The 19,086-nt window shown below is 40.2% G+C and overlaps 1 protein-coding gene across 4 annotated transcripts in view; it reads right to left on the bottom strand.

Moving 5' to 3' along the window:
* Positions 1–19,086, bottom strand: part of LOC121275839 (sodium bicarbonate cotransporter 3-like) — a 242,370-nt gene that overhangs the window by 170,144 nt on the left and 53,140 nt on the right. For 3 of the 4 annotated variants that reach the window (XM_041183535.1, XM_041183537.1, XM_041183538.1), the window contains exon 2: positions 1,207–1,288. The exons of the other annotated variant lie outside the window; for it this stretch is intronic. In XM_041183535.1, coding sequence (XP_041039469.1) covers positions 1,207–1,288 — 82 coding nt within the window. The remainder of the gene's footprint in view (positions 1–1,206; positions 1,289–19,086) is intronic. 4 annotated transcript variants of the gene reach the window in all.

The raw sequence follows: 19,086 nt of genomic DNA, 5'->3' as shown, positions 1-19,086 counted from the left end.
TGAATGCCCATTTCACTATGTCCTAAATTTTGCTACTATCCTCACTGCTCAATACATTTCCAAGCTTTGTCATTTGCAAACATTGAAATTATGCCCCTACACTCAAGTGCAAGTATTACAGAGCAACAAGCCTGCCAACTCTGATTTAGCAAGAATCTTGCACCTAATGATTTTGTAAATTCTGGCTTTGCAGGGTTTCTTGCACTCCCTCGCTGAACAGAAAGAAAATGCCATGAAGTCAGGGAACACCTAGCGTTAGTGGTATTAGTGGAAACACTGAAAATGATCAACAATAAGCTTTTAGATTGCAACCAATATTATTTCTGACCACATTAAAATAAAAAGGACAGCACCGGTTAATTTGGTTAAAATGGGATGTAAAAAAAATAAGAGGTAAACAAGATGATTTAAAATCTTCATGAAATCCCGGTGGTATGAGATGAGAGTTAATTTCAGCAAAAAAAAACAAAGAAAAGGCAAATGATACACTGAATCTAATATTGCAGAAAACATTTGAAATTATAAAAATAATGTGGTAAACTGGGATTAATGGACAAAACCAGAATTATTAGTACTTCATTTCTGTCTCCACCAAAAAGGGAAAAATTGTTACAAATCTGATATCTGGCTTGCACAAAGGCAAAGGGAGGATTAGACAATTGGCAATTAAACATGGCTATGATAAAATACTTCAACAACCTATTAACCAAAATGTCTGTCCCAGAGAACTACACCAACGAGTCTCAAGAAGTGGGCCTAAAATTAGTTCATTAGTTGACTTTGTCCTGAATTAATATACAAGACAACACCAAAAGATTGAAAATTAGCCAACAGAATTCCATTGCACAGAAAGGGGTCAAGAAGTATACCTTGAAACTACAGGTCAGTACGTTTAACATTTATTGCAGGAAAAATCCTTCAAATAGTTCGAGAAATACAGTGGACAAATGCCTGTTCCATGGAAGGCAACTTGGATTCAGAGCAGAGAGTTAGAGGTTTTATAAGAATAGTTATGTTAAATGGTATCAGACACTGACTTATCACCAATATTCAGCTTCAAGATCACTCCAAGAAATGTTGTTCTGTTAAAACAGGCTTCTATGCATTAAAAGATCAAATTGCAAAATTGTCATCTTGAAATTGCAACTATAATGTAAACTTCAAAACCTCAAGAATTTTCAAAGATAACATTTTATGCAAACTTACTCTCTAGTTCTTCTTTCTCAAAGTTTGTATTGACAATTGTGCTCGTTTTACCCAAATCCACGATAGCTTCTTCATCGTGTCTCTACAAAAAATAGTTGTGTCACTGTTAGAGATCAGTACTTATTACAAATCTGTAATAACTTCAAAAGTACATTGTTTGATGACTGGGGGCATATATCTTAATATTATATTATTAAGTATATGCAAAGTATCCTATATATTCTTTTACTACAAGTGTGTTCAAACTGAAGCTGACAAGCCATGGCACCCAGCCTTTGAAGTCTAGGAAACTACCCTACTTGCACTCGTAGCTTTCTTTCACAGGAACTTTAAGAGTCTGGACATTTGAAAAGGGTCGTTCTTAGCACTAATGGATAAATCCAAAATCAGAACACCATGCTATTAGCAACTTAAGATATTTGGAAACTGATCTGAACACAAATTTAAAACCTGTGACCGGAGCCTATTCCTGTTTTAGTTTGAGTACAAGGGTAGTTCCAACTTTGAAAACATGTTTTTATTTGCAGCTACATTTCTTAAAACAATCTATAAAATATCCTAATATTTATTCGAAACATCAAAAATTAAAGAACTGTCATACTTAAGGATAACGTACAAACAGAAAAGCCATACTTTGAACATCAAACCACAAAGTCTATATATCGTCATGAGGGATATGAATTTATAATCAAAGCATTCCAAAGTAGGTTTTTTTTTACAAAAAAAAGGGGGCCATTTTGCATTTAACTGCCACTGTAAGAGGGGGACAGGCCTCCGCTATACACTGAAATTTGTTCATGAATGAGCTTGATTACTGTAACAAAAGTTACATATTAAACTTAATGAGATGATTGCCTTTGGACAAAGCAGTTATTTAGTCACTTTTTTTACAAATCAAGATGCAGGTATGTCCAAAACTACTAGAATTATTACTCCCTTGAAATTTTACATTGAAAAAATGTATTTATTATTGCATTTTTACCAACAGTTCATCATCTATTGATTAGGTAACATAGTAAAGTAATTGCCCCAACATTGCAGTCAGTAACGAAGGAATGGCACCAGCTACTGACCTTGAAGAAAGCTATTCACAAAGGTTTAGCAGGCTGTGAGGCTTCCATTTCCTCTATTACTATGTCAATTTCATTTTGGTGCCATCTGAAGGGCATCACTGGCGTCAAGGAACTGTGAAGTAATCTAGCAAGTTGAGCAGCCAATTAGGCTAATGAATTCTCAAACCAAAGATATCCCAACAGCTGTTGGCAGTGCCTTCAACTGTGTCCATCCCATTTCCTGCATTTCTCTTCTCACTTCTTCCCCCAAAATCTCCTAGAACCACAATAGGGCTCCCCCTTGTACTCACTTTCCACCCTAGCTGCCACACTCAATGCATCATCCTCTGCCATTCCTGCCATCTTCCCTTCCCCATTCCAATTAGACAATTTCCTCCACAACACTCTGATGTACACCCTCTCCCCTTTCCCAGGGTACCTTTACATGCAAGCACAGAAGGTTCAACACCTGCTCCTTTTACCTCTTCCCTTCCCACTGTCCAAGGCCTTCCTTCCAGGTAAAACAGCAATTTACTTGTACTTCTTCCCATTCAGTGTATTGTATTCACTGCTCACTATGCACTATCCTCTCTGCACTGGAGCAACTAAATCCAGATTACTTATGCGATGTTCTAAACTAACTATTTGGTTTGGAAAACAGACTTAAATAAGGAATGCAATTTAAAATATTGGACAAATATATTCAGAAATATTAGAGTAAATGTTTGCAGAACATCTCCGTTCAGTTTACATTCAGTTCACAAAAATGACCCTGAGCTTTCAGGCAGTTTGTGAGGAAGGTACAGCATTAATCACGGGTGATTTTAATCTACATAAGGATTGGATATACTAGATTGGCAAAGGTAGCTTAGATGGTGAATACATAGAGTGTTTTCAGGACCGTTTCTTGGAGCAGCACATTCTAAAGCCAACCAGAGAGCAGGTTATATTCGATCTGGTAATATGCAATGAAGCAGGATTAATTAGTGACCTCGTAGTCGAGGCACCCCTCAGCATCAGAATATTCAGAAAAGATGCATTCCAGTAAGAAAGAAAGACTCTAAGGAAAGGAGGCACCACCCGTGGCTAACAGAGGAGGATAAGGATAATATTTTAACTGTCTTTTTGAATCTCCCCTCTGCTCCCACACTCATCTGGAAAAGTATAGGTCAAAAACAATGTAGTGCAATTTAAACTTGAGGAACAGTACCTTATCTTTTGATTAGACACTTTACAGCCTTTCGTATGCAACAGTGAATTCAACTATTTTAGGTTATAACCTCATTCCCATTCTTGTTTGCTTGCTTTTGGAATGGCAACTATTGTCAATAATTTGACTTCCCATTTACACCTCCTGCAGACACATCTTTTGGTTTTTTTAATTCGTCACATTATCATCGCCTTTTTGCCTTGTGCCATCATTCCTTTTGTCATTTGTCTTCCACCCTATCAGAGACCATTCTGTTTGTTCTGCCCTCCCCTCACTTCTTCTCTTGCTTCTATACTTGCTCTAAACCTGTAGATCTCGTTTTCCAGTTTGGGTGAAAAATCATTGACCTGAAACTTTAACCCTGTTTCTCTTGCCACAGAAACTGCCAAACCTAATGTGCATTTCCAGCATTTTATGTTTTTATTCAAAATACAAAGTTAGCATTATGCACAACATTGGAAATAAGTGGTCTCTGATTTAATAAAATATCTAAAATGTTTCAGAGACAAGAAAAACGTTGAACTTAATTTGAAAGTAAACCAAGGTGTGTTTAATGGTTGAACAAAAACAAAAATGTTTCGAGTCCGTATGATCCTTATGATGAAGGGTCATACGGACTCAAAATGTCAACTGTATCCCTGTCCACAGGTGCTGTCAGAACTGCCGAGTTTTTCCAGGTATTTTTGTTTTTGTTTTAGATTTCCAGCATCTGCAGTATTTTGCATTTATCTTAGTGTTTAATGGTTGTTGTTTAGACTGGGGTAAGATATATAGTGGGATTCCAAAGGGGTGAGTGCTAAGACCACTGTTTTTCTTGATATATATTAATGACCTAGATTTGAGTGTGTTGGGTACAATTTCAAAATTTGCCGATGACAGAAACTTGGAAGGATTGTAAACTATGAGGACAGTGATAGGCTTCAACAGGGCAGCGAGCGCTTGGTGGAACAGGTAGACACATGGCAGGGGAGATTTAATGCAGGGGAATGTGAAACAATTCATTTTGGTAGGACATACGAGGTGAGGCAATATAGAAAAAGGACATTACACGAACTAGGAACAGGAGTAGGCCACTCGGCCCCTCTAGCCCGTTCCGTCATTCAATAAGATCATGGCTGATCTGATTGTAATCTCGATTTCACATTCCCGCCTACCCCTGATAACGTTTCAACCCCTTGCTTATTAAGAATCTACCTTTCTATCTGTCTCTGCCTTAATGATATTCAAAGACTCTGCTTCGACCACCTTTTGAGGAAGAGAGTTCCAAAGAATCTCAGCCCTCAGAGAAAAAAAATTCTCCTATTATTCTGAAGTGGGTGCAGGCATATAGAGACCAAGGAATACATGCATGCAAATCATTGAACGTGGCTGGGCAGGTTGGGAAAGGGGTTAGAAAGGGATATGGGATCCTGGGTTTTATAAAATCAAGGCAGAGAATACAAAAGCAAGGGAGTTATGATGAACCTTCAGAAAATGCAAATAAAAATAAAGCACTGGAAACACTCAGCAGAAAATGTTCAGGCAACATCTGTGGAAAGAGAAACAGAGTTAACATTGAGTCAATATGACTTCAGTTCTGAGAGTCATATTCAACTGAAAACATCAGTTTCGCTTTCCATAGATGCTGCAAGATCTGAGTGTTTCCAGCACTTGGTTTTTATTTCAGACTTCCACCATCTGCAATATTTTCCTTTTATGTAAAAAGCTTTGTTTCGCCTCAACTGGATTCTTGTGTCCAGTTCTGTGTACCACACCTTAAGAAGGATGTGAAGGTTTTAGAGATACCATGGTAAAGGTTGATGAGAATATTCCAGTGATGAGGGACTTCAGTAATGTGGATACATTGGTGAAGCTGAAGTTGATCTCCTCAAAGAGAAGGTTGAGAGGAAATTTGATTTTAAAAAGTGTTTAAAATTATGAGGGGTCTAGACAGAGCAGATGGAGAGAAATGTTCCCCCTATGGCAGAAGGATTGAGAACCAGAGGATATTGATATAAAGCAATTAGCAAAAGAACCAATGGCAACATGACAAAAAGCTTTATAGAACAAGTGGTTAGGGTCTGGATACACTACCCGAGAGTGTGATGGAGACAGATACAATCAGGGTTTTCAAAACAGAATTGGATAAGCATCTCAAGAGAAAATATTCACAGAGCTACAAGGAAACTGAACTAATCGAGTTTCTCTCCCAGAAAGCTAGCATGGACATGGGCTGTAAGGCATTCTCTTGCACTATAACCATTCGATGATTCTATAAAACATATTCCTCTCATTTTGATTTAAGGCAATGTTCATCCAAGAGTTTTTCTTCTCCGTTTGTTTACTTGGCAACCTCGAATCATGACTCAGTTAGACCAAAGCACAAGGACAGAAGGTTCCTTGCCCGAAAGACATTAGTTAGGTTTTTTTCCTACTAAACATCAGTTTTCATGGTATATAACCACAGATTACTAGATTCTTTGAATTTAATTTCACAGCTTGCCATGGTGGGAATTGAACTTTACCTTTGGGTTGCCAGTCCAATACGATAACGACTAGACTAATCTACCCTCATCATACCCTTGTAAGGATAGATACTTGATGAATTGGGAGACATTGAACATGTGATAAAATCCAGGCCAAAAATAGATTTTTCTATGTGGTATCAATTTTGAGTTATCATGCATTGGTCAATTCCCACAGCACTCATCATCAGTATGCAATTTAATGCCAAAGATGCTCTCCACTTAGTTTAATCTTTAATCAGAGATTGCCAATTTATCCTGCCCTATCCATCCCAATATCAAATTACTTACTTATACCCTTATTTTTTTTTAATCACCAACTTATTTATATAGCACCAAAACATCCCACAGCATTTAACAGGCGTGTCATCAATAAACATTCTTGACACAAAGCCACCGAAGGAGATATTAAAATAGGAAAGAACTTTGCTCAAGAGATAAGCTCTAAGGATCATTTTAAAGACAGACACGCAGAGGGGTAAAGAAGTTTAGTAAGGTAATTTCAGAGCTTAAGGACAAGGTAGCTAAAAGGTAGCCATCAACAGTGGAGCAGTTAAAACCAGGCATGTGCAAGATGCCAGAATTGGAGAAGCAGAGAGATCTCAAAAGATCTGTCGAGGCAGATGAGGTTACAGATATAGAGAAGGGCAAGCCATGAGCTATCTGAAAGAATTTCAAAAAAATTGAGGCAGTGTTGGGCCAGGAATTTAATGCAAATCAGCGAGCACAGAGCTGATATATGAAAATACAAATTAGGAGCAAGAGTAGGCCACTTGGCCCCTTGAGCCTGCTGCTGATGGGCGAACAAGAATTGGTACGAGTTAGAATAAAGGCAGCAAAGTTTTAGATAAGGACAAGCTTATCTAGGATAGAGCATGGGAGTTCAACTAGGATGGTACTGGAATAGTCAAGTCTGGAGCTAATAAAGGCATAGATGAGGAATTCGGCAGTTGAGACAAGGACAGCATCGAGCAATATCACAAATAACAACTGTTTACACTATCAGTTAGCTTTAATTCTGAAGTTGCAGCAATAAGTTATGATTGCCTGCCATTCCGCTTCCACTTTGCATAGGGAACTAAAATAGGTTCAGCATCACTCAATTGTGGAAAGCTTCCACATTCTTTTATTTACCTAATGGAGATTCACTTAAGCAAACTGGCAAAACTATACTAGGATCAAAGATTTACTCTCAGCAGAATATAAATTAAGGTCTTGATACCCGAAGCACTGAGATAAGTTTAAATAGGCAGATTCAAAATTAAATTTTGCCTTCAATCAGGCTTGCACTTTCTCAACATTTCCTCCAGCATGAATTCTGTTTCATCAGCCTTGTCCCCTTGAGTGCCCAATCTCGGATGGCCTCTATTCATATATGCCTGCCTCTTTAGACGAAAACTTCTTCCATACGCAATGTTCAACCTAAAATGTATCCAGGAACGCTTTTTAAGACAGCACGTAGAAAGTCCTACAAGAGAGGGGAGGTGCTGGACCTAGTTTTAGGGAACGAAGCCGGGCAAGTGGTAGTGTCAGTGGGGGAGCATTTCGGTGAAAGTGATCATAACTCTAAGATTTGAGGTAGTTATGGAAAAAGACAAAGATGTTCCGGAAATAGGTTCTGAATTGGGGGAAGGACGATTTTAATATGATAAGACAGGACCCAGCCAAAGTGGACTGGGAGCAGCCACTTGTAGGAAAATCTACATCAGATCAGTGGGAGTCATTTAAAAAGCAAATAGTGAAAGTGCAAGGCCAACATGTTCCCATAAAAGGTGAAGGATAGGGCTAACATTTTCTCATAAAAGATGAAGGGTAGGACCAACAAGTCCAGAGAACCCTGGATATCGAGGAATGTATACGATTGGATAAGGAAAAGAAAGGTAAGCTTATGGTAGATACCGGGGGCTCAAAACAGCAAAAGCCCTAGTGAAGTAAAGAAAGTGCAAGGGGGTTACTTAAGAAATAAATTAGGAGTGCAAAGAGATGGCATGAAAAAACATTGGTGAGTAAAATAAAGGAAAATCCAAAAGATGTTTTGTAAGGATATTAGGGGCAAGAGGATAACCAGGGAAAGAGTAGGGTCCATTAGAGACCAAAGTGGCAATCAGTGAGAGGAGTCAGATGATGTAGGTGAGGTTTTAAGTTAGTACATTGTATTTGTATTCACAACAGAGAAGGATGATGTAGGTGTAGGAATCAGGGAAGGGGACTGTGATATGCTTGAACAAATTAGCACTGAGAGGGAGGAGGTATTGGAGGTTTTAACAGGATAACTTGAAAGTGGATAAATCTCCAGGCTGCATTCCAGGGGCCCAGATTAATTTTCAAATCCTCTCTGGCCAAAGGAGGACTGGAGGACAGCTAATGTGGGGAAGCTTTTGGGGAAAAAAACTCCACTTGGAGAGGCAAGGGTTAATCATGTCTAACACATTTGATTGAATTTTATGGAACTGACTTTCATGGGATGTGGGCATTGCTAGCCAAGTGAGCATTTATTACCCATCCCAAGTTGCCCTAGTTCAGAGGGCATTTAAGCGTCAACATTGCTGTCGGTCTGGAGTCATATATAGGACCAGGTAAGGATGCCAGGTTTCCTTCCCTAAAGGGCAGATGGGTTTTTACAACAATCGACAATGGACAATGGTCATCCAGACAATTTTTATTGAATCCAAATTCCACCATCTGCTGTGGCGGGATCTGAACCCGGGTCCCCAGAGCATTACCCTGGGTCTCTGGATTACTAGTCCAGCGACAAAACCACTATGTCAGTTGTGTAGATGAAGGGTAGTGCAGTTGATGTAGTCTACATGGACCTCAGTAAGACTTTTGACAAGGTCCCACTTGGGAGACTGGTCAAAGTGGTAAGGGCCCCTGGGATCCAGGGCAATTTGGTAAATTGGATCCAAAATTGGCTTAGTGGCAGGAGGCAGTGGGTGATGGTTGAAGGCTGTATCCAGTGGCATACAGCAGGATTTGGCGCTGGGTCTCCTGCTGTTTGTAGGGTACATTAATGATCTAGACATGAATGTAGGAGGTATGATCAGCAAGTTCGCAGCTGACATGAAAATTGATGGTGTGGTAAATAGTAAGGAGGAAAGCCTTAGGCTACAGGACAATATAGACAGGCTGGTCAGATGGGCAGAACAGCAATAAATGGAATGTAATCCTGAAAAACGTGGGGTGATGCATTTTGGGAGGACCAACAAGGCAAGGGAGCACATGACGAATGTTAGGACCCTAGAAAGTACAGATCTTGGTGTCCATGTTCATAGATCCTTGAAGGCAGCAGAATAGACAGTTAAGAAGGCATATGGGGTACTTGCCTTTATTAGTTGAGGAATTGAATACAAGAGCAAGGAGTATATGATGGGGCTGTATAAAGCATTAGGCCACATCTGGAGTGCTGTGTGCAGTTCTGGTTGCCAAACTATAGGAAGGCTGTGCCGGCACTGGAGAGGGTGTAGAGGAGGTTCACCAGGACGTTGCCTTCAGCTATGAAGAGAGACTATATAGACTGGGGTTGTTTTCCTTAGAGCAGAGAAGGCTGACGGGGGACCTGATTGAGCTTCACTGTCACATGTGCACAAAAATACTTTGCTGAAGACACTGCCCAGAGTGCTTAGTTTAAGTAATTCCTATCACTCAAACTCTCATACTGCTTTCACATAGATGTTAGAAAGCAGTCTAACTAATTTGCACAAGATTGTTTCTATCCTTATTATACACCTCACCATTGGGCCTTGCAGCCTACAAGATTGTTTCCTTATCTTGAAAGTTTTAAGAACAGCATCACAGAAGCTCATGGCTCTGAAAGTCTTTCAACTTTGGAGCTAATGTGTGCTTAACTCTAAATCACTTTATTCCTTTGCATCTATATTTGGATGTTTCTTCAACTGTGTGTGTATTTTTTTAAACTCTTTCATGAAAACTAAAAATAGTTTGACCTTAACTGTCAAAGCTACTTAATTCAGTAAAAGTTCCATCTTGTCCACTGCTTTGGTCATCAGATGGTAATTCTCCTCAAAGTGCTCTCTTCATAGTCCACTGAGCTACATCTTTCATTTGTGCATTCTTTTTGTATATTTTCAAAATTGCTTGTAACTTTAGTTGAAGGTTCCAAATTCTTAAAAAATTCTGGTTGATGGAAGTTGGAGGAATAAATTATCTGCACAGGCAGCTTTCATAAGCATCCTAATTGTACAGAATCTTCAATTATTCAGCTTACACATGGAATTTTCATTAGTGTACACATACCATCAACAATTTGTATTATATGGTGCTTTTCATGTAACAAAAGGTTCATAGAAATGTTAACAAAATTTGACCTCAAACCAATAGGTATTCAGGGTGATGATGAAAAGCTTGGTCAAACAGATAGGCTTTGAGGATCTTGGAGGAGTGAGGTAGAAAGATCAAGTAGTTTAGCAGACCAATGATGAAGTGATTAAAATTGAGGATGCACAAGAGGTAGATGGGGGTGCAGGGGAGTGGAGAGAATGAGGGAGAGAAGCAGATGCAGGGAGAGGGATCAGTTGTAAAAGCACAATTGCATTGTCTGTTTCTTCTTGACCCTTCCCCTTATTTGTCCAGCTTGATTCCACAGCAGTGTATATCAATGCATTAAGGCTATTGGCCAACCTTTTGGTTCCAGCCTCAGCAATAATCTTTACTTCTACTCTCTACATTCAACCCTAGGGGCTAGCTTCACAAATATGAAATAAGCTGTCAGGCAGAAAATAGTACATTTTAATATCTAAGACTGAATTAACTGACAGGATCAGCTACAATTTTGCAGAACAAAATTTTCAAATTTAAATCCAATTAAAATTGACCCAGACACTGCTACACCATAGCAAACAATAGGGCTATCAGACAACTTCATGTTGAACTCTGATTTTTGAACGAACAATAATTTCAGCATAAAATGCCATTTTTGAAAAATTTCATCTCTGTCTGTCTAAACCTAGAAAATTGTTGATACATCTATAATAATGATTTCATGAAAGTTCTGACAGAAATCCACAAAGAAAGTCCATAATCATGCTAGGGTACTACTTAATTTGAAAACTTCAATGCTCTATTATTCCAATAACTCATTTAAATATATATTTGAGAAGGCATTTGTTTCTGAAGGTAAATTCAACTAAGGGAGGATATCACATCATATGTATATATAACCAAAGTATACAAATAACTTGACAACTGTAATATAATAGCAATATTATAGCCCATTATGCCAACTGCAGTGGGGAAAATTTGAGAAAATTACAGTATATTTGTTGGTATTGCCTCTTTTTTGTAGCAATATGGTTTATATTCAAAGTTTTAGTCGTACAGATGCTCACCAAATACTACCCATTTGAGGTTATAACTTAATAAATTCTGCAATTTTTATGGCTGGCAAAATCTGGAACAACCTTGTAACTTATAGAGCAAAATGTTCTTAAAAGTACATGCATAATTTGAAATAAACTTGAACATACACAACTAGAACTCAGCATACTGTAAGTTCCAGTAAAGGGTACACTAACAATTATTGGCCAAAGGAGAACTGGTCAGTAGTCAATCTATACAGATTACAAAGTAAACTTTCTCATAGTATGGATATTATAAGATTTAATGAAGCATTGAACATATTAATTAAAATAATATAGTACTTGGTGTTTTGGTGGCAGCAAGAAATAATGCGTGGACTGCATGTTCCTAAAGATTTCTTCACAGTGGTTCAGTAAATGCCGTCTTGATTAGAAATAGATGAAAGCAACCGTGCAAACTGCTCTCCAAGCGAGCACATAAAGGTTATGACGAAGGACAGGGGTTTATATTGCACAGCAACTGAATCTGAAATACCAACCACATTTTTTTCCTGCCAAACTTAAGACAACTTCATAGAATACGTCCAGTGATAAATGAATCAGAGTCTTATGAATAATGTTTCTTTGCACTGCAAAATGCTGGTGAAATCCATGTGATATGGTATAAAGTAAGATTAATAAATATCCCTTTAATATTAAAATTATCTCCTTTATTTTGTTAATGAGTTACAAGCAATACATCCTAAAATCCTTCAGTGGTATAAGGGAAAATGGCCGCTAAGCCAGAAAGAGGAAATATTCAAATGTCGCCAAGAGCTTAGTGAAAGAGGTAAACATTAAAAAAAGGTTCTTAAAAAGAATAGGGAAGTGAAGAGGCAGAAATTTTTGGAAGAATTCCACAGGAATGGGCATAGGGAACTTGTCACAGGCAAGACGAGAAGAGTAGGTGCATTAAAAAAAGGTTCAATTTCAAAGGGTGTATTTGGGGCTGAGGAGATGGTTTGTAATACTGGAGCAGTTTACAGAGAAAGCGGGGAAAAAGGCGATGGAGGGATTTAGAAACAAGGATGGGAAATTTAAGTTGAAGGGGTTGAGTGACCATTAGCCAGCAAGGATGGGTGTAATTGTCAAAATTGTCAAGCAGGGCTTGGTGCAGGAAAGAAGAGAATCAAATTTTTGATCAGTTGAAGTTTACTGATGATGAGAAGCCAACTGGAGAAACAATGGTGCATTTAAGTCTAGAGATGACAAAGATATGGATGAAGATTTCAGCAGTAGATGAATGAAGCAGGCAACTTTATAGAGGCAGTGATGGTGGGGGGGGTGGTGGTAAACAGTCAATGGTAAAGGGTCAGAGCTTGTGGTGGTTCTTCCCAATGCTTAGCATGGGAGAACTACAGCTCATCCAAGACAATGTTGGGCAAAGACAGCAGAGAAATAGTGGAGGAATCAAGATAGGTGAAGAAGTAGATTACAAAGGAAGCTAGCATTTGCTAATATTACTACACCTGGAATCCAGAGGCCTGGACTAATGTAGCTGGCACAATTTAAATTAAATTAATCTGGTAAAAAAACTCATCTCATTGATGATCATGAAACTACCAGACGGTCTTAAAAGCCCAGTTGGTTCACCAATATCCTTCAGGGGAGGCAATCTATCTTAATTACCCGGTCTGGCCCACATTTCTGTGTCTGAAACTGAAGATGGTTGATGAGAAGAAACCAGCTCCCAAGAAGGGAGCCAAGAAAGCCTTAAAGAAACCAGTAGCAAAGGGCAGCAAGAAGTGGTGAAGGTCAAGGAAGAAGAGTTATACCATCTACAAAGTGATGAAGCAGGTTCTCCTCGACACTGGCATCTCCTCCAAGGCCATGAGCATCATGAACTCGTTCGTGAATGATATTTTCGAGCGCATCGCGGGTGAGGCTTCCCGCCTGGCCCTTTACAACAAGTGCAGCAATATCAGCTCCCGGGAGATCCAAACCGCCATGCACCTGCTGCTGCCCAGGGAACTGCCCAAGTACGCTGTGTCGGAAGGGACAAAGGCAGTGACCAAGTACACCAGCTCCAAGTAAAAACTCCAGACCAACAGCCCTCTGAAATGGCCTAGCAAGCCAATCAGTTGTATCAAACTGCTACAGAAAAGTCAAAGTATAATAAATCAGGACGGACCACCTGGCATCGATCTAGACACCATAAATCACAAAGACATCTTTCCCTGTTGACCCTGCAAATTCCTCATCAACATCTGGAGTTGTGCGTCAAAGTTTGGAGAACTGTCCCACATGCTGGTCAAGTAACAGTCAGGTATGATTTGTTCATACTTGTAGCAAATATATTCCACTGGAGTTTAGAAGAGTACGGGGTGATTTGACTGAAGTATACAAGATCTGAACGGCCTTAAAGTGGCACGTCGAAAGGATGTTTCCTCTTGTGGGTGAGTCCAGAGCTAGGGGGCACTGTTTTAAAATTAGGAGTTGCCCTTTTAGGTCAAAGATGAGGAGAACTTTTTTCTCTCGGAGGATTGTGCGACTTTGGAATCCTCTGCCTCAGGAGACAGTGGAGGCAGGGTCATTGAATATTTTTAAGGCGGAGGTAGATAGATTCTTGCTAGGCAAGGGAATCAAAAGATTATCGGGGTAGATGGGAATGTGGAAATCGAAACACAAGATGATCAGCCACGATCTTATTGAATGGCACAGCAGGCTTGAAGGGCCGAATGGTCTACTCCTGTTCCTATTTCTTATGTTATGTTCAGTATGATTATACCAAACAGCCAACATCTCAGACTCCTTGCTCACCATCCTTGCTTACGCCTTATTCCACTGGCAAGACAAACCCACCAGAGGTGACAGCACGGTAGTGCACAGTTAGGAGACAGCTGCCCTGGGAATTCTCAACATTAATCCCAGACCCCATGAGGTTTCATGGCATCAGCTTAAAAGTAGTCAAGGAAACGTCCTACTTATTACCATCCAATGTCCTCCTTTGACTAATGACTCAACGCCCGTCCATGTTGAGGATCACTTGCAAGAATCAAAAGGGCAGCAGGACACAATGTACTGAGTGGGGGACTTCAATGCCCACGACCAAGAGTGGAATAGTAGCAGCTCCACTGAGCAAGGAAAGAGTTGTCAGATGAAGCCTGTGGCAGATGGTAAGAGAACCACCTAGAGAGAAAAACCTACTTTGTCCTCACAAATCTACCAGTCACAGATATATCGTCTGTGACAGGATTGGTAGGAATGAGAACGCACAGTCCTTGCAAAGACGAAGTCTCACCTGCACACCAAGGATGTCTTCCATAGTGTTGTGCAGCACTACCCATGATAAATGGGATCGATTCCAAACAGATCTCATAACTGTGCATCAATGGAAATATTGTGGACCAGCAGCAGCAGCAGCAGAGTTATATTCAACCACAATCTCTAACCTCATGGCCTGGCATATCCCTCAATCTAGTGTTACATCATGCCATGAGGCCAACTCTTGGTCAATGAGGAGTGCAGGAGAGCATGCCAGGAACAGTATCAGGCAAACCTAAACATGAAGTGCCGACCTGGTGAAGCTACAACATAGGATTACCTGCAAGCTAAACAGCAGAAGCAGCATGCGATAGGCAGAACTAAGTAATTCTACAACCAATGGATCAGATCAAAGCTCTGCAACCTTGCCATATCCAGTAACAATTAAACAACAGGAGGTGGAGTTTGGAAAAAACATTCCCATCCTCAATGGGGGAGCCCAGCACATCAATGTAAAGGACAAGGCTGAAGCATTTTCAACCATCTTCAGTCAGGAGCGCCGAGTAGATGATACATTTTGGCCTCCTCCAAGGTCCCCAATAGCATAAATGCCAGTCTCTAGATAATTCGATTCTTCACATGATATAAAGAAACAGTTGAACACACTGCATACAGCAAAGGCCACATGCCCTGATAATATCCCAGCTGTAGCACTGAGGTCTTGTGTTTCAGTATTAGCCACTCCATTAGTTAGCTGCTCCAGCATAGCTACAACACTGGCACCTACCCAAAAAATGTGGAAAATTGCCTGACTATGTCCTGTCTGCAAAAAAGAACAAATCCAGTCTGGCAATTACTGCACCGCAGATCTACTCTTGATTAAAGTGATGGAAGGTGTCATTGACAATGCTATCAAGTGGCACTTATTCAGCAATGAGCTTACCGATGCTCAGTTTGGGTTCTATAAGGGTTACTCAGCCCTAATCCTCATTACAGCCTTGGCCTAAACATGGATAAGAGTTGAATTCCAAAGGTGAGCAGAGTGCGACTGCCCTTGACATCAAGGCAGCATTTGACCGAGTGCAGCATCAAGGAACCCCTGCAAAATTGAAGCTAATGGAAGTGAGGAGCAAAACGTTCCACTGATTGGAATTATACCCCACATAGATGAAGATGTTTGTCGTTGGTGGAGGCCAACCATCTCAGCCCCAGGACATCACTGTCATGGTAGTTACCTAGGCCTAGTCATTTACAACTCCTTCACCTTCTCTCCATCAAAAGGTCAGAAACGGGATGTTCACTGATAACTGCCCAGCGTTCAGTACCATTTCCAACTCCTCAAATACTGAAAAATCCACATCCATATGCAAGACCTCAACAATGTTCAGGCTTGGGCTGACATGTGGTGCAAACCTCACTTGCCATAAAGTTCCAAGCAATGACTCACTATCTCCAACAAGAAAATCTTGCCATCTTCCCTTAATATTCAACAGCATTAACATCACTAAACCGCCCCCCAACATCATCCTGGGGGTTACCATTGGCCAGAAATTGAACCAGCCATATAAATACTGTTGCTATACAAGCAAGTCAGAGCCTGGGAATTCTGGAGTGAGTAACTCACCTCCTGACTCCCCAAAGTCTGTCCAGTTTTTACAAGGCACAAGTCAGGAGCGCAATGGAATACTCTCCACCTGCCTAGATGAGTATAGCTGCAACACTCAAGTTGCTCCACCATCCAGGACAAAGCATTCCACTGGATCAGCACCCCATCGAACAACTTAAAACAGTCATTCCCCATCACCAGACTGCAGTGTGTACTATTCTCTAGCTGCACTGGAACAACGCAGCAAAGCTTCTTTGACAGCCTTTTTGCAAACCCAAGACCTCTAACTACCTAGAAGGACAAAGACAGTAGCCACATGGGAACACCACCATCTGAAACGTCCCCTCCGAGTCACTGACCATTCTGACTTGGAACTATATTGCTGTTTCTTCACTGCCGCTGGGTTAAAATCCTGCTCCTCCCTCCCTAACAGCACTGGATTACCTACACTACATGGATGCAACCAATCAAGAAGGCAGCTCACCGCCACCTTCTCAAGGTTAATTAGAGACAGGCAGTAAAAGTTTGCCTTGCCAGCGATGCTCACATCCCAAGAGCAAATTCAAAAATGGTGTCAGATCTAGTAGTTTACATGTGAAATCTGATCCCACCTCTGAAGAGAATTTTAACAAGTGACAGCACATTAAATAAGAGAAAGGCAAGGACTAGGGATAGATATATTAGCATTTGAGGTTGTCAATTTTATTAGATATTCATTCATACTATAAAATATGTAGGAGTGCCTCAGTCTCTAACACAGATTAATGTATTTGTTACTTTTGCTAACTGGATATCATGTTATGTAAAAGTACTGGAAGATGTGCATTAATTACTAATTTCTGCTGCAGCCAGAAATTGAATAATTTGTTTTGGTTCCTCAGGGAGCTTGGTACCAAGAAGGAATGCAGCCTCAGACTGGCTAGAAAGGAAGCAGTCAAGTTACTTTTAAAAAGGTCTTAACAGAGAGGCATGGCAACAACTTACATTTATTTACCACTTTTAATGTAGTGCAGCATTCCCAGACACTGCACTGGTGTGTTCTCAAACAAAATCTGATACTGAGCCACATGAGGAGGTATGGGGACAATTAACCAAAAGCATGATCAAAGAGGTAGGTTTTAAGGAGCACCTTAAAAAGGAGGGGAAAAAAAGTGAGGCAGGAAGGAATTCCAGACATTAGGGTCTCAGCAGTTGAAGCCATGGCTACCAATGGTGGAGCAATCATAATTGGGGATGCACAAGAGGCCAGAATTGGGGGAGTGCAGATATCTCAGAAGGCTGTAGGCCTAGAGGAGATTAGGCAAGGACATGGCCATGAAGGAATGAGGGAACGGGACTGCAGCTGAGCCCCAATCAGTGATTTAAAAAGGTTTAGCATAAATTCTACTCTAAGGCTTAAGAGGTGGCTCACGTGTTATTCTGCTTCAACTCTGCTATCTTCAAAGATTTCTGTATGTGAACCTCCAAGATCTCTGTTCATGCGCTCCTTTTAAAAATGTTTAATTTATCATTTCTTCTTCACTGCATTAAATTTTATTGCCAGGTATCTGCCCATTTCATTAGCCACTCTCCTGCTGGTGTAGTGTATTTCCAAGTTTTGAATCATCTGCAGTCTTTTAATATTATGTCACTCCAGCAGAAATCGTTGACCTCTGAACAATTTTCTACAATATAGAAAATGAGAGAATTTTCTAGAAGGCACTCTAGATGTTGGTCATGCCACAGATAATCTGGATACTGAAGCAAGAGGAAGCAGTAGCTGTGGAGGGCTATACTTAGGGGAAGAGACAGTCTATTCTGTATTCACGACCAACAGCTGCCTCATCATGCTTTGCCCCTCTGCCTATCGAGGACACCTGGATGATCACCTTTGACTTCTGAAGATTTCTCCCACATACATACAGCAATAATCATATGTGGATTGTATATCCATCTTTCCCATATTGCTACCATTTTCCAGCTAAAGGCTACAGAGCCAAGCTAACCAACATAGCCTTTAGTCCAAAGGCACAAATTTCCTCATGTTTGAGAGCCATGGGCAGATCTTTTACTGTCTTCAGCAGTATAGCACCTCTGCTAACACTTCCAGTAATGAGAATACATGCCATATCCGCTATATTGGATACTTAAGCACTCATTTTGCATCTGAAAGACAGGTGCAACACCATTGAATTTGTAGGCAAAAGTGACTTCAGGTGCTTAGCACCATGTTTACCTTGGAGGTAAGGCTGCACATTTTTCAGGATTTCCCCTCCTATTTTTGTACAGTTTAAAATATTAATTGATCTAGTGTGACATTATAAAAACAATGTGTCTTCTTAAAGTATCTTTTTCTGTGATCAACTCACCTCCCACTCTCCAAAACCTTACTTCTTGTCATGTTTTTGACACACTGCGTTACCCATCAAGAAATTCCAATGGTCAAATCATGCTTGGCTAAACATGTTATGCTGTGGCATCTCAGTTTTGGAGCTTTCTGCTCCTCAGCCTGTACTGCAAGGAATTGTTATGGCTCAATTTTACTTCCCAAATCACCAATGGATCATATATGTGGGTGGTGGGGAGGTATAAGAAAAAAAATCGAAGATAAGTTGTCAAAAAAGAAGCCTGCTAGAATTTGCAACAGGAGTCCACTGAGCACATCAGTAAAAAGAGTTCTGAAGTCTGGATGGTAATATACAATAAAGATCACTGTGGGACCCACTTGAACAACTAACCAGATGCCAGTTTTACTTTACTCTAGCATTTGAGCATCCTCTGGCTGCAAATGTCTCCAGAAACTGAAGCAAAGATTTCAAACTTATGCTAATGAACCTGTACTGTCAGGCAGTGTAGATGAGCATCATAACCATTTATCTTAATGCCACTGCTTTGAATTTTAATGTTTTCCGTTGTACAATTGTACTTTACAACAGGCTTGTCCAACCTGAGGCTTGGCCAGTACTTTTGT

Source organism: Carcharodon carcharias, chromosome 3 (assembly GCF_017639515.1).
Source record: "Carcharodon carcharias isolate sCarCar2 chromosome 3, sCarCar2.pri, whole genome shotgun sequence".
In the NCBI taxonomy this organism is placed as follows: Eukaryota; Metazoa; Chordata; class Chondrichthyes; order Lamniformes; family Lamnidae; genus Carcharodon; species Carcharodon carcharias.
Note: the sequence above shows the minus strand (reverse complement) of the source record. Positions and strands in the feature narration are given on the sequence as shown.